We start from the raw sequence: 22,304 nt of genomic DNA on the forward strand, positions 1-22,304 counted from the left end.
AATTTTTATTAAACATTGAAATCGGTTTGTTATTTTATCTTATTATGCAGTTGTTTTCATAAAAATAGTCATCCAGCTATAAAATGATAGAGATTAATATTTGATTGACTCAAGCAAACGTTAAAATCTTTATTCTATTTTATTAATATTATATTAAACTCTTTATTTGATATATTTCATACACCGCAGTGTTCATCAAAATAGAAATGTTGCTCAAAATAAAATGACATTTATAGGAAAACATTTCTTCTTATATTCAGTTACTAATTTAATTTTAATTTTAATTTTTTGAATTGTTTTTAAAATGTGTTCATCACTAAACTTTGTTATCCAACATTTCATGTATTAAAAACTCATGCTACTATTTTATATCCCTTACAAATTCATTTTTACAATATTTTAGTCAAATTTACTGAACATTAAATTACTTGCAATTCTTCGTGCCACCCTCGTTGCTAAGTCCATTTGAAACCTGCGGGAAAACCTGCAGGAAAACTTTTCAAAAGTGTTTTGTGCGGGCTTCATGAGCCCATAAATATGGGCATGGCTTTTCATAGAGTTCCAAATCAAAGAGTTGATAACGAGCTGATTAGCGTGTTAACTGCGCAATTATTTTTGGTGGATTTCTTTTTTCCGCTCTTTTTCGAAAATTCGGAATTTGTCTAGCTGGCAAATGCTGTGCGACTGTGGCTGTGGCTATGGCTGTGGCTGTTGACGAGTCGCTGCTGGCGCTGGGATGGCTTGTTAGTTGCTAGATGATAATGATAAATGACCATCGAAATGTCAAAATTAATAAGCGTTGATGGCTGTTTAATGAGGCGCCGTTAACGCTTGCGACATGCATGAAAACCGCTGTCATTGAGTGGTTGATCGGTTGATCGGCTGTGGTGGGTACATAGCTAGCTAATCATCAGTGGTGTCAACTCAGCATGGATTCGAATTTGGGCGATTCTTTCTAGGAAAATGTAGGTGAGCATGGGCTCTCACGCGCGAGTTTTCTATAGAAAATTTGTAATTCATACATACATACGTTTATTGACAGCATATTTGACATAATTTTAAAGTTGAATGCATATCATTGATTTATTAATACACTCAACTCTTTTGCATATAAGAATTCTGTAGACAATGGGTTTCATATAATATATAAAGCAGACAGAAGAAACCTTGATCAGAATGCTTATTAATCAATATATATTAGTGTCAACCGTCTTATGAAAAGCTAGAGACAAAACTTAAAATATTTATTCCTGTGTACCATTTTTTTTTAAATTTATTTATTTTTAAAAATAATTATTGATATAAATGACTTTTTAAGCTCAACACAAATGCCCCAAAAATAAATTTCTTCAGATCCCTCTAATATCTCGCCTCTCTTTACCTTCCAAATTTGATAAGTCAAACTTATTTCAAAGAGTGTAGGCCTCATCTTAAAGACATATTATAATAGTAGTTGGTTCTTGATTCTAAAACTGGAATAACTGATTCTGCTAAATCCTCATAGTATTAACAATAAGACTCACGAAAATTCATGTACTCTATGGGCAAAATATGCTAAATTTATATAGATAAATATCTGTTTTGGTATAAGCTATATTAGCAAATGGAATAGAACAAGTCAAATTTTGCTAATATATTTGTTTGTTTTAGTTTTTGTATTTATTTTTTTTCATCTGGTTAAGTAACAAATTTTTTTATATATATTATTTTCATTGTTTTGTTCCTTTTTACTCCAAGCTAAAATTACATTCACAGTAGACTATTTGTGGTTTATTTGTTTGTTTAGTGCATTGGGCGCATTTTCTCGAATTCGAATGCCTCGTGTTGTTCCTTTTTGATCAGAGCATTTCCTTGCACCGTGGAAGGATAATGCATGCCGCCAAAGATGCGTTTAAAGAGATTTGGTTTCTTGCGCGGTTTCTGTGAGCTGATTGCAGTGCACTCTTGAGTTTTATTCGAATCTGATTTAGATGAGTCTATGGATTTGTTTTTGCGTTGCCTGACCAGTCCAAGTTTTTTGAGAAAACTGTTCCCTTTGCTCTGCAGCGACACTTTGCTAGCTAATTTTGTTGGTTGTATTAGTTTGCTCGCCTGTGGCTTAAGCTCAGCCATTGTCTGATCTTTCAGGTGCTCTTCAGATTGTTGTTGTTCTTCTTCTTCGTAATTGGGCTCAATATCATTCGCTGGCGAGTTGAGTCTGCGTTCCGCAATGCGTTGATAGGTGTGCATATCCTGTTGAGAGTTTCGTATGTGCAAGCCATGCTGATTCATAAAACTGGAGATGCTATCGATGCGATTGAGACTTCCTCCACTGCTCATTTGCGAATAGAAGCTGTGATCCGGACCGCAGCCAGGCAAGCGTGTATCATTGGAATAAGGTTGCGAGCAGCTCGATCGAGTGGATCTTTCCAGCTATAGAAGAGGGTGAAAGAGTTATATAAGAACTATCACAGAGATGTAGAAGAGTTTGCTTCTCACCACAGTTATTGTTGGCTGTTGTTTGAGTGCATCATTCTGATGATAGGTTCTTCCGGCCAATTGTTGGTTCAAGCCATACCAATAGCTGAAGTTGTGATGCTTCAATTGCTGTGCCTGATAGGCTAGCCAGGCGTGTTTCTGCGCCTGGGCCTGCACCTGAGCCAGAGCCTGTGACTGTATCGGAGCTCGGCTCAGGCCATTTTCTTGGGGTGCATAATGAGGCAGCGGTTGTTGCATTGGATGAATGTAAGAATAAGTTTGCATATATGCCTGCTGCGGTTGTGGATAGGGCGTATGGGTCAATTGAGCGTTGGAGTTAGTTGGCATCGAATTATAGTAACACCAACCAGGAAAATCTGGCTTCCACATGTTATAATTCTGTGCAAAGAAAGAGGGTTAAATGTATAAAAAAAAAATGATAATAATAATAATAATAATTGCTGTAGCAAATATAATAGAAATACAATTATATATTGGGCTGTTTTTATCAATATAAATATAAACAAAAATATTTAATATATAAAAAATATATATATATTAATAAATATAAAATATATATAAATATATAAAAGTTAAATATAAATACATGTACCATATAAATATATATAAATATTAAAGTTAAGAAATTCGCAAAAAAAATTAAAAATAAAATTTATCATATATATATTTATCAAAATATTTTTCCAGCAATATATAAAAAATTTGCTGCAATTTAATTTCATTTAATTTTAAATAATTCATAAATAAATATTTACAAATATATATATGTATATTTTATATAAATGCAAGAAATATATATATATTTTTATCACTAAAAAAATAAAGTAAAAAAATTAAATAAAGAAATATGTAACTTCTAAAACATTAATTATATATTATAATATATATAAATAAATTTGATCATTTATTTTGTATATATTATTATAATATATAATTAATGTTTTAGAAGTTACATATTTCTTTATTTAATTTTTTACTTTATTTTACTAGTGATAAAAAAATATATATATTTTTTGCCTTTATATAAAATATACATATATACAAAATATACATATAACAAAAATATAATGAAAATCTTTATGAAAATATAAATTATTAGTTATTTATAAATCGCAACTCTTCGAGCTACTCACTGTTTTAGACTCTACGAATGCTCTTGGGTATGAGCCCAATAGTGAGGGCTTAGCTTTAGAGCTGGCTGACATTTAGCCGACTGGACTTGCTTTGCTGGTTTTACAGGGTATTTACGTTCACTGTGTGCACTGAAATTCGCTCTATCCTGTATTGACTAAAGTGCCGGATCTCCGGACGTCGTAAATGACGGACTATACATAGATTTGATTAGGACTTGAAATTTTTGTTTGTTTTTGCTATTCACTATTTATGTACATAAAGTGCGGACAGAAAACTAAAAACTGATGTAAAATCATAGAGAACAAATGACAAGTGAGGCAAAGCCGGAGCTGGATGCCTGGCTTCACTGTGGCACGCTTCAATTGTCTGAGCTCACGTCCGCCCGTCTCCTGTCCCGCCTCCTGCCTCTGGATTGTCACATATGCAAACATTTTTGATGAACTAACCGTGCAGGTAGCCCCAGAAATTCTGGCCCGACCTCAAGCAATTCCCGGACAACATTTTAATTGTTCATAATTTATGAGCTTGTCGACGACTACGACATCATAAAAGCCCCGAAACATAAACAAACACAATGTTATGCAATGCCACGCCTGTCCAAACGACCGCCCAACCGCCCGTCCAAACAATCTGTGCATAGAAATGAATTTCATTTTGTTGTCATTTGTGTTTTGTGGAACGTGGAGAAGGCTGGGCGAGGGGCGGCGTGAGGTTTGTGTCAGAGTTGAATCGGAACCCATCCACCGACAGCTGGCACCTTACACGGCTTACCTTTCAGGCGGGCATTGGGCCTGTCGCTCTCGCTCTGCTGGGGTTGTTCGCTTGAGCAGACGTCACTTTTGCTAATTAAAAGTTCAATGCGCAACATTTGCAGCAACAGCAGCAACAACACCAATAGCAACAACAATAGCAGCGGCAGCACAACACCAATGACAATGACAAAGGGAATGAGGTGAACGAATAAAGGGCACAATAAAAGAGAATGGTTTTGGGCTGTCGGCTGCAGCCGAAGCGAAAATGCACTAACCAAAAAATAAGAGAGAGAATAGTATAGGCAGATAGATGATAGAGAGGTAAATACAGAGAGATACAAGTCTGTTTGAAAAGTATGTTATTATAGAAAGATCTATAAGGGATATTCGTAGGGCTCGCTCTTCGCATATTAAAATCGAAATGTAAGTAGAAGAGGAGAGATGCTCTATAATTGCAGACAAGATACTATTGTACTGCAGACTAGATATACTCCATAAGCAGCTATATAAGCTAAGTTATTCTCATGTGCTAGACTATTAATATTTAATAAATAATTTTACTACAGATATCTCCTCACATATAAAAAATGTATTATTTAAAAATATAATCTGTTGAGCTTACTTCAAGGTTCTTTAATAATTATACAGGCTAATTGAGAAAAGAGTTACTCTTTCAATAGATGGGATTTGGAATCGGAGTTAAACATTCTTATAGTTCCGAAAATAGATAAAGAAATAATAAAAAACATTTATTCAAATAAAAAATAACTAAATAAATGAATAAATTATGTATAATAAAACAAAGTGTACATAAATTATAAATAAAAAGATTTCCTCAATTGGTTTGGAAAGTGGTGATACTTGGTTGAATGGCTTCCTCATTGCTTTTATATAGGGTATCTGACTGTATATACAATATGAATCGTATTTATTATGTCTGGTACGACAGAACGTTTTTCGTTGTTTATATTCTATATATGTATATTATACAATTTTCTAAATTTTTGTTTTTTAATAAGACATATTTTAATTGGATATTATTCTGTGCAGTTCATATGAGCTTGGTTTTGTTGATGAACTGAAGACCTCTTGAAATCTGTATGAATGACTTACAGAAATATTTTTAAAATTTTCTTTATCTTAAAAAGAATAAACGGATAATTCAGGCATATCAGGGTGCATATTTTTAATTGATTTTGGGGTAATTATGAGTTAAAATAAATTATATAATTAAGACTACATAAATAAAATAAAATTTAATTCATCTTACTATCTATCATCTTATTCAATCTATCTATTACATCTTATTCTATATAAAATATAAGATATATATTTATAATAATTTGCTATAATAATAACTTTCCTTACTTGAATATACTTGTATGCATGTGCTACATCTACCCTAAGTCCAGTCGACCACTCTTTGTTAGTGTATTCAAAACAAGAGCATAGTTAATTTATTTCAAGCGTTCTTTACTTGTTTCCCCCTTTTTGTCTGGCTGCCAGTTGTCTGTCTGATGCCCGTTGCGTTTGAAAGCGGAGCATACGAAATCAGTTTTTAATTATTTAATTAATTGCGTAACCTTATGCAAATAGCCCGAGGGAAGTTTAATCAAACTTAAAAAATGAAACGAAAACGAAAACGAGAACGAAAAACTCGACGAAATTTCCGTCGAATTGCATTGCATAAGTAAAGAAGTCAGAAAAGTAAATGTTGCTGCAGTTCGCATATGGTTAATAAAAAAAAAAGAAAGAAAAATCATATGAAATTATTTATGGATTTAAATAGGGGAAATAAAGCAATTACAGCTGCATTTAAATGCCAGATGAATGTTAAGTGCGCGCCATTCGTAAAATGTATAAAAATGCGCTTAAATTTGCCGAAGCAAATAAATCTTTAAATTATGCTCATTATGTATTTGGTTGTGCCAACTAATTACATTACGTTTCAGCTACCCAATTCGGGAGAAACCACACGCACATAAAAACCACATAAAATCACCTGCGAGGCTCACGCACAGAGGGGGAGAGAGAAAGGAATAAGAGAGAATGAGTGGATGTGAGAGCAAGGGGGTGAGGGAAAGGTGGCCCAACCCAGCATTTAATTTATGACCTCGTCTGTAATATTTGAAGTTATATTTTTGATTTTTTATATGGCTTGTGGAATTGGGGTGGGGCTGATGTGGTTTGGGGCTGGGAGCAAGTGTTGAAAACCGCAACGAACGCAGCGGCGGCTGTCACATCGCATTCCAATACTGCGAGCTGTGTGTGTGTGTGTTCGTGTGTATGTGTGAAGCTTAGGGAGCAACATACAGTGAAGAATTCGGCCAAGCAGCGAGATATTTTTCACGGCTATCTGCTCATAATTACCTCACCAAATGCTTCGCCTATAAAAATATAGAAACTTTTGCTTTAGAAAATATGTTATGAGAGCCTGAACATGAGCATGAAAAAGTTGTAATACCATTCGCAATAGATGTAAACTTTGAGCCCGGACAAAAATATTCCCATCGCGCTGGGGGGGAAAAAAAAGGAAAACTAATTGGTATCATGTATTTTTAGCATTTTCCAATTTGTGGTACGTGCTCGGCGACCTTAAGTGTTCCCTGGTGAGCATTCAAATGGTTTAGGATTGATTAGGCTAACAGCAAATATCTCTTTCTCTCTGTGTGTGTCTGTGTCTGTGCTGTGTGTGTGTGTGTGTTTCTCTCTCGCTCTCTCTGTCCGGCGCACGCAAAATATATGGGGATTAATTGAAATGTTGCAGTAAGAAATAAGTGTGTATATATGTACACATACTTATATAGCGTATATAAGTATTTATACATACATATATATATATATGTAAATCTACCTACATAGTGCAGAGCTGCAAGTTTTTTAATTAATTTCATCATCGAAAGTTTCATGAGCTTTTTTTTAATGCAGTTTGGCTTTTAAAGCTTAATTATGTAATGTACTAACTAAGAGCTAACAAAGCAGAAGGCACTGCCGGTTTTTTGTTTTGTTATAAAATACCTTTTATGCAGTTATAATGGCGTTGAAAAAGGCGAATAAATATATTTAGCTAGGTTTTTCCTACGCAATTGATATACAAATGTAGAAAATTTATGTAGAGCTTGCGTTCATTGCTGGAAAAAGTACTTTAAATGTATTATTGTATTTTAATCTTTTTTCAAAATTTTATTTACTTAAAAAATATTTAGTCTAATATAATTTATACTTATAGGTGCAAAGATTTTTTTTTTTACAAAAACAATTTTTTTATTAAATTTTTTGGTATTATATTTTAGAAATTATTTCAAGATATTTTAGTGCACTATTTTTTTGAAATGATTTTTTATTTTATTCATATTAAAGGGTATAAGTTTAAATGCTCAGTTGATCAGTTGAAATGTAAATAAATAAATGAAAAATGTTTATATAAACTTGCAAATTTTGAGCAGAAATCCCAAAAGAAAATTATTACCAAAGAAATATTGTTAGAATCCAGATATAAATACAAATAAAGTATGAGAAGCCCTCAGGGCAGCCCTCAAAACAACTAGAATTTAAATGACCTAATATCTACATTGTATTTTGGGTGTTCTCTTTGGCAAACTGCTTTGTGGCTTATTCTGGTTAATAAATAATACAATAATACTTAAGTCTTATAGCTATATAATATTCATTTAAAAATAACAAAGTTTTTCTAATTAAAGCTGCAGAAATTATAGGCAAATATTTATACTAGAAAATAATAGAAAATAATAAAAACTTTTCTCTTCATTAAACTAAATATATTTTGTACTTTTATACAAAGTTTTTTTCTCCCTCCAATAAATTCAGTGCAACATTAGAGACTCTGTTTCTTTTATAAAACCCGAAGCCTTTTATCAAATTGAAGCATAGCCTTTGGCAGCTTCCTGTTGTACAGTCTAAAATTACGTGCGTATATTTAAAAGTACATTAAATAATTTTGCGTGCCGCCCAATGGCCCCCCATGCCACCCCACTCCCACTCCGGCTCACTCCTTTGCCTGTTCAGGCCAAACAAATTGCTTGACTGTTAAATAAAATGAATTCAAAATAAACAGCAGGCAGCTCAAGTCGAGCCAGCAAAATCAACCCAAACCAAATTAACGTGCATAAATCTAAATTAAATTTTTGCTTCAGAAAAAAAAAAAAAAAATAAAAAAAGACAAGAAAAAACAAATAAGAGTAAAGAGACAGAAGGCAGGAAATTTAAGAGCAAATTCTGTTTGCTAGCTTAATTTGTGAAATTTGTTGTCGAGTGCCATGCCCACAGTGCTGGCTTGTTTGTTTGACTGTTGGGGGCGTTGGGGCTGCTGGGGCGGTACCTTGAATAAAATGAGTAATGCCGTTTGTACTTAATTTGAATGACAAATGTCTCAGAGCCGTAAACGTATTTATTACGCTCACTGTAGCTCTTACTCTTACTGCTGCTGCTTCTTCTTCTTCTTCTTCTTCTTCATCTTGTTGTTGTTTTTGTTTATGTGAGCGCAGTGCGATGTGCCAAAGAGTCTCCCATAATTTCAAACTCTTCAACCTGCTCACCCTATCCGCCCTGCCACGCCCACATTTCTGGGCATTCCGTCAGCTGTCGTTTCGTATTGTTGCCTTCATTAATCGTTGCATGCGCAAAGATTTAACAATATTTAGTTTAATTATGCAAACAACATTGCTCGTAACACATTCTATTGATTTAAGTGCTTATTTAGCCTGTTTGTATGTGTGTGTGTGTGCTTGTGTTAGTGCTTCTTATTTGTATTGGTTTACGTGTGTTTGTTTGCTCACCTGCCTTAGCCTGTGTGCTGCCTTGTTACACATTTCTGTTTGCCTTTCTCACTGTTTATTGTCCTATGATATTTCAATTAAAACACCTCCGATTTCTAATTGCAGCATGGAAACCATGATTACCAGAAAACACAGATAAAAATGCCAGCGCAAATTTATTGGAAGACTAAACAAATTCGGGCAGCTTTGCTCGTGGTAAGTAATGCCAATAAAAATTCTATTAATTAATATTATTCCTAGAAACCAGGTCTGCCCACATTAATTGGGCTAAATATAGAAAAAGCATATTAGCTAACATAAGATATTATTTAGGATGGTATTAATAAACAATTATTGTTGGAAATATTTAGCTCGAAAAAGAGTTTGTTATTTTATTATATTTTTTTATACGTTTTAAAAACAATAATATGAAATATTTATTTTCATTTTTTTGTATATTTATTTATTTATGAATATATATTTTTTAATTAATATGAAATATTTTTTTTTATTATTTTGTAAATTTATATATATTTATTTATGAATATATATTTTTTAATATTTACTGATTTATGTATATTTGTATATATTTTTTATTTTAATTGCCAGTCTATAAATTATATCAAAAAATTTTCTGCTACGTTTATTGGCAAATTTATGTAAATCTGTTCGTTGTTTATGAAAGTATTGTTGTTTATAATTATTGTAATTGTATTTTTATTTATATTTTTGGTGTCTCACGTTAATTTAGAAACTCGAAATTCTTCACTAACCATATAATAAAAATATTTATTTTTATATTGATGGTTCTTCATCTTTACTTGCTATTGGTCAACCATAAAATTAATTTAGAATAGAAAATTGGAATCTTATATAGATTTCTCGCCTTACTCATCTCAAGTCTTATTGCTGTTAATATGCTCGATATCCAGAGCAAAGCAAAACTTTAATTTCAGCAGTTGTTAACAAACATAAATATTCTAAGTTACACTACCAATACTACTGTAAAGTACTAATTGAGCAACTTAGTCAACTCAGGATGAGTTTACTTATCCAATGAGATCATGTGCTTTGACGCCTCTCAATTGGCTGCTCTGGGGCTACAACCTGTCCTCAGTTCACACTAACAAACCAAACACTTTGGAATGCCTCGAGGACAACACTCGAGAAGTTGTTGACGAGACATAACATAATACATATGTAACAGGCTTACCCAAAATTGCAGTTTAAGTTGGAAGTAGTGTTGGGAAATCGGCAAAGTACATGTGGGGCTTATATATATATAATTTATTTATACATATATGTATTTATATGAGTAAATAGATGATATATAATGTGATGTATATATCTGGTGTATTCCTTCATAAAAAGGTATACGATTACAGTTATGAAGAGGAAAACTCTAAATTAGTCTGCTAAATACATAAAGTAAATATTTTTTATTTAAGTTAATATAATTTTATTTAAAATTTATTTACATTGAATTTAATCTTCATTTTATATATTTGTATTAATTTTTCTTTTTTTGTTAAGTTTTTATGATATGAACTGCAGTTTCGAAAAGTATGATTTGAAAATTGTAATGCCAAAATAAAATATATAATATATGTACTTATATATATGTATGTATATAGATTCCGTCCGCTTTTATGAGATTTTATGTACTATATGCTTAAAAAGTTAAGCAACTTGCCCCCACTCCACCCTTTCCCTCTCTCTTTCTCTCTCTCTCTTCTCATCACTGTTGCTAATTTGATGATTAAAACAATTTTGCTCTCATCATTTTGTAAATTAGAAAACATAAAATGCTAGCATAATTTGCTGGGCCACCGTAAACATTCGCTCCAGCCCTAAATGCAATTTAAATATGGTCACATAATCGTTAAAGTCAGCTGCCTTTCAGAAATTCTGTGACAATTATAAACCAGAGCAATAATGTGGCCATCAAAGTCTGCAACCCTCTGCTGTGCCGAGCTGTGGCTGAGGCAATATTCATAAATTTTAAAGCAGAACAAAAAATAAAACAAAACAAAACAGAAAAGGGGGAAAAAAAGGGACACGCCTCAAATTTTCGGAAAATGTAATAAAACATCAAATTACCAATAATTTGGAGGACTAGGCAGGGCGAGAACTGTTGAATCCTTTTTTCACTCACCCAGTTGAGTTGACCGTGATGCGGGCGGATCGTGGGAGGCGAGGGAGGCGGCCTTCAAGACTCGTTTAGGTTGGACAGCAACACGTGCCGCTTTCTGATTGCGGATACTTTTCGTCGGCCCGTCGGCATTTTATAGCGCCAATGAGGCATCCACTTTGGTCAACCCCAAACGCCAACCCGAATCCCTAACCGAAACCCAATCTCAATTCTAAATCTATCCCTAACAACGAGTTCAATGTATTTTGCTGGTCATTGGCGGCAGTCAAAGGATTAGGGCATGTAAACTGCTCAATAGAGTGTTTACTGAATGTGCGAGTGTGTGTGTGTTTGCCTTCCTTAATGTGTGGGCGTGGCAGCGAGCCATACAACTTGTTACTGTGCGCACATTACCATAATGTATTTTATCTGGCTGCTGACTTGTGCGGCCCCTCAGTTAGAAATCACTTAAGACGCTCAGCTGCTGCTCCTGCCGTTCCTGCTGCTGCTGCTGCTGCTGCTATGGCTGCCCCTACTCCTGCCAGCATAATAATGCCCATTGCCCATTCTTTTGGTATTAGTTCGTTTCAAGTTACCCACAGTTCGGTTGACTGACTGTCTGGCTGGCATGCCTGAGCTGAGCTGGACAGCTAGCACAGGTCAGGTCGATGCTCGGTCTTCTTCTTCGACCGGTTAGCAACCGGCATTTGGTTTTACATGCTCGTTCTCATCATTCCTTGTGCCCTTTGTGTGTGTCTGTCTGTGCATTTGTTTCGACTTGCGTGAAATTGCAAAATCAATCAATTCGATTACGTATACGTAATATTTATAAATATTTAATGTTAAGCATTATACGCATTTTTGCTTGCTTGCCTGCCTGCCTGCCTGCCTTCGATGCGTTACGTTACGGTTCGATGTTATGTAAATGGCATTGTCTACAGCAGCAGTAGATTGTGTGTGTATGTGTGTGTGTGTTTGCTGCATTTTATGTACTGGGCCCTGACAGGCTCTGTGCTTTGGGCTCCTCGAAATGGTTTCGATATGTTAATAAGTAATGTTGAGGCAAGTTTTGGCATAACCTCAAATTTGCTGAGCTCATTTGGGATATTACATGCATATAGATTTACTTGTTATATACCTATATATCAGTATATATATATATTGTATTTATACAGTTGTATGTATTGTACACTGTGTATCTATGCAATTGGAATTCGTCAATTTGAATTTTATTATTATGCCTTTGCAGGGTTGATTATAATGCTATTTAATGCTGAGATAGAGGGATCGTATATAACATATATATTTATATATGGTATCATATAAAACTTTGTTTAATCATTAATTGAGACTAATTTCTGCTGTTTTTGTATTACATAATAATAACAAATAGGCCTTTCCTTTTAGATGACAAAGATTAATTGCAATGACTTTTAGTTTATATATATTTTGTAATCAATTTTTTTATATAATTTTATTTTTATGATTTTTTACATATAATTTATTGGAAATCGTTTTATTTTAAGCCTAATTTTTAAGCAATACGAATTCTCAGACTGATAAACACATTTGAGCGACTCTGGGGAAAAATGTATAAAAATATAAGAGAAATTTATTCTGACAACACAGAGCAATAAAAGCTAATGAAATCTAAATGCTTGTTTCAATAGATTTTTTAGTTTAAGAGTTCGCACCTTGAAGGTTAGGAAGCATCTTAAGTAAAAAATTAAGTATATTATTTCTTAGATAGTAAATATTCGAGAAAGGAAATTCAAATTATTTTATTTATGCTCTTTTCAAATAAAAAAAAAAAAGAAAACAAATATATAGTATAGTATGATGATAATATTGTAGATAGTAAAACTTCTAATACAGCTACATATATATTTTTTCTTTGATAATTACTCTTTGTAATATAACAAAGCTCTGCAACATATTTCCTCATACTTAAAGTTTTTTTTTTTTTTGAGTTTTTTCATATAATAAATTGTATGAAATCTTAAAATGTTTTATAAAAATTTTGGCTCAAATCAATAAATGAATGATGCTTTTTCTTACTGCGCTACGATTGAGCAGATAAAGAGAGTATTAAATGAGGAACTGAAAAAGCTTACAAAGAGAGAACGATCAAAAACGTTGACCTAGTGTTTAATATCTGATTGAGTTTGCTTTGAAGAGGACCAAATAGATGTGAATTAATAATTACAATTTTAAATGAATCGGATTTCTATACAGATGCGTTTTAGATAAATTAAGTATAAATAATAAAAAAAAAAATAATGTAAAAATAAATATATATATATACATATCTATGATATATGAGGAATTTCATTTGCTAGTTTTGTTTGAAGTACAGTGATTAAATCTCAATTGATTTTTTGTTTGAGAGACTAGGCCTGTGTCAAATTGTTTAAGTAGATTCATCACATAGCAACACTTAAAATAAATCTTAATTTCTTCGATTGCCATGGTGCTCTTTTAATTGGCCCAATTCATTATATGTTTTACTTACTGATGTTTTATTTGGTTTTGTTCTCAAATAGCCCAATGCTCGCTCGTACTAAACTTGTATCTGAAGGCTTCAATATTGTAGCCAAAAGCACCTGAAGAGAGATAGATATCAAGTCGTAATCATGTTCATGCTTGCACAATGCGTTAAAATTGTGGAAAATCCCAACTGATTTAGTCTTTTTAAAGCGAATAAAAGCGAATGCTTTTTTATTATATTTGTTTTGTATGGGGTGAATATTTTATTTGTAGATAGAAAAATTATTTTAAATTATAAACAATTTTAAACTATTTAAGCCCGCTTTAATTGAAAAATAAAAAGAGAGTGTGTTTTTTTAAATGATTGCTCTTCCCGTCACTTAACGTTTTTGCTTTTGTAATTTTTTGTAATTTTATTATTATTTATTATTTTACGGTTACAATTTTTTGTACAATTGTATAGACAATAACAAATGTTATTGTTGTCATTGTTTTTTTTTGTCTATTTTTTATTTGCAAGCATTATATATTTAAGAGCATAAAAAAGCTCTATTGATATTTAATGAAGTTATAAAATCGAGAGATTTTCGCAATGCGCTCGACCTCATTGAGCTGTGCAACAATTTCGGTTCGGTTCGATTTCGGTTGACCATATTTAGTTCGGGGGCTTTTTCCAACTGTTTTTAGCAGTTCATGAAATATGTAAACCTTTGTTGCATACCATGCCAGACCACGATCTGCCCGCGTGCTCTATTCTGTTGGCTGGTGGCATATTTTAAAGGCATTTTTCTCTTTTTGTTTTTGCAGAGCTCCATGCAGTAGCGGCTTTTAAATAAATGCTGCGCTTTTTTCGCCAAATCCAACAATGTGAAAAAAGTTTGTTTAATTGTTTTAAAATGTTTGTGGGTATGTGTTACAGGGATGGCTCATCTGTGTGTGCGTGTGTGCGTGGCGTGAACTGTACAATTTTTGCATTTTTATTTGAGCGCATAATTTATGCATGTGTTGCCTTTAGCTGAGCTACCCGACGCAGAGCTCTGTGCGTTGTTAGCCAGCGATTGCGATTGGTATGGAAAACGACAGCAAAAGTCAAATTGTGAGGTTTACCAATGGGGACTTTTGTTATTCGTTTTTTTCGCATTCTCTCCCTTCTCTTCTCGCTGCCTGCCTGCCTCGGAGGGAGCATGGCAAACACCCAATCCCGATTGATAATGGGAATTGAAATGCGAAACAGTGAATTTGTTTTGATTTAACAATCGATATGTGTGCTTATAGGGGGAAAATGTCATATATATATGTATATGCCTGTTCTTTTATTATTTAACATTGTTTTAAAGTGAGGCAGTTATATGCATTTGCTGCGGATTATTGCATTTGTGAAGTGAATTATTTTTTTTATCATTTTTATATGTAGACATTTGGGAATATTAATGATCTATTTTATAGCTTTTATGGAATAATTATTACTAATTATGAACTATTTTTTAATGCAATAATTAAATAGAAAAATGTTTTGTAATTGGTTTTTAGAAATTGTTTGAGATATTTCAACTTTATTAATTGGCTTGGTCTGAATTTAGGTCTTTATCTACAATAAATATGTGTAAGTATTTAATACATATTTATTAATGTATATATGAATACATATTTTTTATTTTTTAATATTTTAAAAATATTTTGTTAATTAAAAAAACAATTTTTTTTATAAAAATTTTTTTTTAGGTAAATTTATATTTATACATGAATAAACAAATTTTTAAAATTTTTTAAAATATTTATATATATATTTATTTGCTAAAAGTGAAGTCATCAAAAATATTTCTTGAAATAAAAAATCCATAAATGTTCAATTCATTTTTATTACAAACTCTCCCATTCGATCTGAGCTAAAAAGCTAATTAACCCAATTATTACTTAAGCTAAACACATAAATTCCAAATGAAATGAATTAGTTAAATTAAGGTGAAGAAAATCACAATCTGCCCAACACCGAGTTAGTTAATCATGCGGCCCTGTCATATCTGGAAATTTCGCACGAGGCATTTGAGCAGACGCTGAGCCGAGCTGAGCTGAGCCAACATTTGGTGTGTGTGTGTGTGTGTGTGTGGCAGCAACTAGGTAGGCATTTGTGTGCGACATCCGAATATGGGTCATCAAAATTTGTTGTCCGTTGGCTCAACAGTTGAGAGTCATATGTGAATCGCCTGACAGTTTCACGCATCGCTATCGTCATCTCACGGACTGCAAATTGCTTCGTATTAATCAACGTCGCTGCTGGTTCCAGGACCCGCACATGCCGCAACGCTGGCCAGCGAATGTGTGTATTCTGTTCGGTTTGTTCAGGTCTCTCTATCTCTCTCCCGCTCTCCCACTCTCCCTCACTCTCTTTCTATGTGTGAGGGTGTGGGCGTGTGCGTGCTCATTGGTGCGTAATAATTGCTTGGCCATAGGCTCAGCGTCAACTTCTCATGCACACACGCACGCACGCTCACACACACACACACACATACACACCTGCCATAGATAGTTCGTGTTAGTCAGTCATGTGATTAGCCGCACACACACACACACACATACGCTCATGCAAGTGTGAATGTGTACGTGTAAATACATATGTGTGTGTGTGTGGGTGTGTGTGGTTAGTGTCCTGGAGCCGTTAGCCCAGGGAGTGCACGAAATTATGCGGAAATTGTTGCATATTTAAGTGGGCACGCGTGAACAACTGTTAAAAACTTGCGCTTGTTTTGCGTAGACGTGCGAGCGAACATTTTAAGCCCACCATGCGAAATATGCCGTAAAATCTGATTGTGTGAACACATTTGCCAGCAGGTGTGGAAATTTCATATCACTGGGAGTCACTGTAATCAGTGCACTGCAGTGTTGGCAAATTGTGATATAGCTAACGGACGTATGTGGGTTAACTGTTGTGATTTTTACAAGTTTAGGATAGCAGGAAAGTAAGTAAGAAAAAAATATAGTAAATAAATTTAATTAAATTAAAAAAAAAGTAATACGTTTATGAATTTTTTTTTTTTAAATGAAAAATGAGAGACATCCTTATCTGAATGCAGGAGTTATTGAAATATAGTCAGTGATTAAAGGCTGAGAATATACAATATTCCATTTCATTATAATATCTTATATCTGTGAATATTTTGTTTTTTTTTTTTTTTTTGGACATTAATTTAGATGTAATTATAATAATAAAGGTTTGCAGTTTACAATAATAATAAAAAAAAAAAATAAATAAATAATAATGATCAGTACGATTTGACTTGGATAGCTTTGTTCGACAGTTTTGCTCGGTATGATTCTCTATGGTTGTCTACGGTTAACGTTGATCCCTTTAGGGAAGACAATATTCAAAACTGTGCTGCTGCAGCGTAAGGGCTTGGATCAAGGAAACCTCTAAGCCCTTAAATAAAATTTGAAGGAGTCTGCCAGCATTTCAATAAGTCTAAGGAAATTACAGCAGTGTCCTAGCAGCGGTTGACGTACAATGTCCCTGATGATGTGTAATAGAATGTCCTAGAATGCTGCATCTGTGAGATCAGGAACAATCTGTCTATCTGTAGATAGTAGTAGATAGAATGAGCATACGCAGAACGAACAGAGGGAAAATATATCAGAGGCAATGATCACAGGGAAATTGCATATGATAAATATATTATAAATATCGACTAAATATTGGGTATATTTGAGTCGAGCTCTATCTACTGTCAAATCTGAGTAATATCAACACATACAGTTGCAATTTATGTAGTGCTCTAATTACTCTATGCGTCTATCCATTTTATGCACTGCCATCGTGCACTTGAATTGATTTGATGTAATTACCCAAGCTCTGATTTGCCAACCAACAAATCTCGGCCACAATTCAGGCACAGAGGAAAATACCCAAGAGCTCGACCGCAGTAAACTGAGCAAAATCAACCGCAAAGGGCGAACTCAACTTGAGTTTGGCAATATGATGATAAATTAATTTTCGCAATTGTAACTGAAATTGAAATGCATAACTTTGTTTGTTTGCTTGTTTCGTTCTGCTTCTCTCCTCCTCTTTTGTATGTTTATTTTATTTGTGTGGGTGTGTGTTTGCGTTTTTTGTGTACATTTTTTCTGCTTCGTTTTCTATTCGAATCATTTGACCGGTGCACAAAAACTTTGAGTAATTGCCAAAAGAAAAGCGCAGAAGGAATAAACCCAAAATGGGAGCAACGGGCTAAACCAAATAAAACCATAAACTGAATTTGGTTTGTTAGATGTTGTATTACCCATAGACACACACACACATACATATATATATATATATATATATATGTATGTATGTAGAGCTTTCTCTCTACCCTTGTAACAAAGCCAAATTCAACTATTATTGGCACGTTATGGGGCAACTGTAGAGGGAGTGCCGGGATTGGCTTTCGTTAGGGTCAACTACACAAGCACACACAAAGACACAGACACACTCCCTCACAGACAGTCACACATACAATTGCAGCAGCGTAACAATTGCTAATGTACAAAATATTTCATGATTCTGCAGTTGGTTTTTCTTATTATACCCTGGCGTTGATGCACAAGCGTCGTATGATTTATTGGATACTCTTTTAATTACATTAAAGTATAATATAGACCAAGGATCAAGAAGAATATCAAGCTTACTGTTCTTTAAATTTGATTAGATTCTAATATTGATTTATCTGATTTTCCTTTTGAATTATTTATTATCTTTAAATAATTATGCTTATTAGCTATTCATCTAAGCATGATCTTTTCATCTATCCAACCCAGTCTTGCACTTATTTTGGAAAATACCTCTAGCTCACCTAAAAGTCTTCCCAGACCATATATTATCATGTCGTGCAGAGCATCCCTCAGTTGCGCTCATTTCCGACTCAATTCGACCATTCTTATTTGTTCATATTTTTCTTTGCTGACTTTGCTTCATGCCACACTACACTTGCATTCTTTTATTCATTCATTTCATTCAGTTTGAGTTTTAGTTTCTATTCCCCGTTCCCCGTTACCCGTTCCCGGTTGCCCGCTGTCCATTCCTCGTTCCCTCTCACTGTATTGTTTCGCGAGTTGTACTTCGTAGAAGACTCTTTTGGGTTCACATCGTTCGTTCATTTGCAGCTGAGTTCAGTTTGTTTGTTGCCGGCGCCTTCTCTTCCAGCAGAGTTCAACGCAAACATGCTTCTGCACCAATACAATGGGCAAAGCATTGCTAAAGTGACGCGGTTTTGTAACTGTGGCATTGTTGCTGGTGGGGCTGGTTGGAGCTGTGGAAAGAGAGAGAGAGAGAGGGAGAGAGACTGGCACTTGGACGTAATGAGGGATGATGAACTAACAGTGGGGGACTTGAGTTTGGGGCTACTTGGCAACGACAACGTCAGCAACGATGCATTCAATTGGCCGCTGCGACCAATGCACTGTAAGAGAAACAAAAAGCGGCGCTTCTTGGTTTAGCCGGTCTGTTGGGACAATGGGAAGGGGATATGGGAAATTCCAAAGAAGTTTGTTTTAATCAATTTTATAGTTTTCGGTACTCCTTATGAGCATTTCTGGGATGATTTCGATAGTCTATGATAATTAGTATGACTTAAAATATTATTATTATTCTATTTAGTATTATTATTTTCTTTTTATACTGCTAATCAATATTTTCTTATGTGTATTTCTGGTATATTTTTCGTACAGTGTCTACAGTACAGTAAATATATATATATTTTTTTATGTTAGTTAAAGATATTTAATTATAGCTAAATATATCAAACTATTTATGATCAATAATTTTGTTAAGTATATTTCTTTCAATAAAGAATGGTTGAGTTATTTTATCCTTAAGCTCTAAGTACGAGCGCTGGCTTTGCACGATCAAGCGATTGGGGAATAAAGTGAAAATGGAACGCATGAAATAAATATAAATCTTTAAAAAAGCTATTATATGAAATCAAAAGCCACTCTTAAAATGCATTGTTTTTTATTTACATTTTTAAAAATATTTGTATTTCAATTTTATGTTATACTTAATATTTTTATAAGTTTTATATTATATATAAAGTTTATATATTGAATTTTGTACTTGCATACATATTTATATATAGCTTATTTATTTGATTTATTATTTACATTTTATTTAATTTTTTTTAAAATATTTGGAATACTTTTTATATAAAACTTAATATTTTATTGTATTACATATACATTTATATATAAAAAATGTATATAGAAAATGTATATATAGACTATTGTATATACTTATATACATATACATATGTATATGTATTTATACCTAATATATTAAATTTATTTATTATATAATAATAATATATATATATATATATATATATATATATATATATATATTTTTTTTTTTTGTATTTTACATGTCTGCATTTCCCACACACTTTGATTATATACCAAAACATTCAACAAATTCATATGCTTAACCAAAATGTATGTAGGTCATTGGATAAGGAAAAAAATTAATGATTTACTTTTGCAACTTTTGTGTATAGTTCTTATGCTCATTGGAGTGCCAGTCACAGTGCCCCACAGTGCCCCACAGTGGATAGAACAGTCGTCTAATAGCTGGCCGCAAACAATAGTAGTTGCTGGAGACCCATTTATATACATGTATATGGGTGAATATTGTATATATGTATATGTACATATATATATTAACGTGTACATAGTCGTAGTGCGCCGAAAAAAGAAAGGCGCTGTAATGAGACTTGTCCATTTGTGGTAATTAATTTTAATGTGGAGCAGCGACAACACTGGCAACTCTCTCTCTCTCTCTCTCTCTCTCTCTCTCTCTCTCTCTCTCTCTCTCTCACTCTCTCTCTCTCTCTCTGTCCACCACATAGCAATGTCAATGGACATTGGGCGTCGTCATTTGTGCGGGTCGTCAATGGCGAACCGAATAACAAAAACTAAAAAAAAAGTAGAAAAAAATAAGCTGAAAAACTGAGCAGCCGCAACGACAAATTGAAATTAGAAAATGGCTAAGAGCCAAACCGCCAACAGGGAACTTGGCAGCTGAAATTGGTAACTGTCTCGTGCTTGGCCATTGATGTTGGATTAGTGTTTGTTTCGGCTTCGGATACTAATTAGTTTTGTCCGTAAGTCGTCCTTCCAGAAAACAAGAACTCAGGTTTCATAATTTATTTTAATTTTTTGTTTAATATTAATTAAATATTTTTGATCCCAGCTCGTTGACTGGAGCAGAGCGTTAATTTATACACGTTTCCTGCTCGTCTAGCCTAGCCCAACTCGCTCCGGTTCGAGCCTTCATGTCGTCAAGATTTAATCTTGGTATCAATTTGTCCAAGTGTGTGTTACACTTCATACATATATAAGCGTGCATGTGTATGCATGCATGTGTGTGTGTGTGTATAAAAAATGGTTTCGTTGCGTGCCTTTGAAGGACATGAAAGCCTTTTGTTACAAATGGGGCAGGTCCGAGTAGGAAATATTCCCCTTTTGCTGCGAAAGTTTTTTTTTCTATTCCTCATTTTTGTTTTCTTTTTTTTTGTTGTGCGTTTTGTGTATGCTTCGGTTGTATTTCTTCACCCGTTTCTCGAGTGGATTTATTGTTACGTGTAGTAAATATTTTTCTTACCCATTGTCGACGTATTTCGTTACTTTCTTCGGGCTGTCGCCCGCGCTCTCTCCCTCTCTCCTGATCCCTCCTGCTCTCTCACTCTGCTGCTATTTCAATTTGACTTTGCGACCAAGGTTTTGCGTGTGCCGTTTCTTTGCCATTTCTAGTATTTGTCTATCTGTCCGACCATCAGTCTGTCTGTCTCTCTGACTGTCTGTCTGGGCACCGATATTTGTTTGCCCCTCTGTCCGTCTGTCCGTCCGTCTGTCTGTTTGTTTGTTTGCTTGGGCTGTAGGTTGTAGTTTGTTTGTTAGGTTGTCTCTGTTGTGTTGAGGGCGTGTTAATGGCCTAGGCGTACGACTGCTTGACAAGTTTTGCGGTGAGTGTTCTGCCAGCGACTCAAAAGAATGAAGCACAAGCGAAGCTGTGCTATTTGTTGAGATGATTAATGGCAGAGGGGAGAGAGAGAGCCTGGCGTGAGCTTAAGCTCTTAGTTGGGTGACCCACTGGGGGCAGGCTTGCTGCGTGTCTTTTGAGAAAATTGAACTGCATGATAAAGTGCAAAGCGTGAGACTATGCAAATGCATAAAGTGAAGTTGTCGAAAGGAAAAGTAAGCCATGTGTTAGTCAAAATAGAAACTTGAAAATTTAGTTTTTTTTTCCTAAAAGAGAGTTAGCTAATGGAAAATTGGTAAATGCTTTCTGAAATGCTTTACGAAATTAATTATATTTTATAGAAGCAGAAAGTTTATTTAGCAATGGCAATTGGAACGAACAGAGAATGGAATGGATTTTCATTAAATTTGATGAAATTGAGAAGCGCATAGAAAGGTCTATATTTCATATACAAAACCATCTGGCAACCCTTTTGACAGAGATTGCCTTAGGCAGGCCATTTGAGAGATATATGCAAAATAAGATATTTATAAATTTGCTTATAA

General features: G+C 33.8%; 2 protein-coding genes across 7 annotated transcripts in view; one reads left to right on the forward strand and one right to left on the reverse strand.

Moving 5' to 3' along the window:
• The window catches only part of nolo (ADAMTS-like no long nerve cord), a 92,183-nt gene that overhangs the window by 7,844 nt on the left and 62,035 nt on the right, over positions 1-22,304 (forward strand). For all 6 annotated transcript variants that reach the window (XM_089256818.1, XM_089256813.1, XM_089256814.1 and 3 more), the window contains one exon: positions 9,266-9,355. In XM_089256818.1, the coding sequence (XP_089112944.1) occupies positions 9,302-9,355 (54 nt within the window). In that variant the 5' untranslated portion in view covers positions 9,266-9,301. The remainder of the gene's footprint in view (positions 1-9,265; positions 9,356-22,304) is intronic.
• LOC108649363 (uncharacterized) lies at positions 1,713-3,929 on the reverse strand. The gene is made up of 3 exons (XM_018098333.3): positions 3,612-3,929; positions 2,479-2,856; positions 1,713-2,412 (listed from the first exon to the last, which is right to left on the reverse strand). Exons 1-3 carry the CDS (start codon positions 3,681-3,683, stop codon positions 1,783-1,785), a joined length of 1,080 nt encoding a protein of 359 aa, XP_017953822.2. The 5' UTR covers positions 3,684-3,929; the 3' UTR covers positions 1,713-1,782.

This window comes from Drosophila navojoa, chromosome 3, assembly GCF_054131105.1.
Source record: "Drosophila navojoa isolate 15081-1374.11 chromosome 3, UAZ_NAV_1.0, whole genome shotgun sequence".
NCBI classification, from domain to species: Eukaryota; Metazoa; Arthropoda; class Insecta; order Diptera; family Drosophilidae; genus Drosophila; species Drosophila navojoa.

What these genes read in the sequence shown, in the direction of transcription:
- LOC108649363 (XM_018098333.3), bottom strand. Translation starts at nt 3,683, where the DNA reads ATGTCAGCCAGCTCTAAAGCTAAGCCCTCACTATTGGGCTCATACCCA. An exon ending in CATTCGTAGAGTCTAAAACA is followed by an intron (nt 2,857 to 3,611) that starts GTGAGTAGCTCG and finishes TTCTTTGCACAG; the next exon opens with AATTATAACATGTGGAAGCC. An exon ending in AACAGCCAACAATAACTGTG is followed by an intron (nt 2,413 to 2,478) that starts GTGAGAAGCAAA and finishes CCTCTTCTATAG; the next exon opens with CTGGAAAGATCCACTCGATC.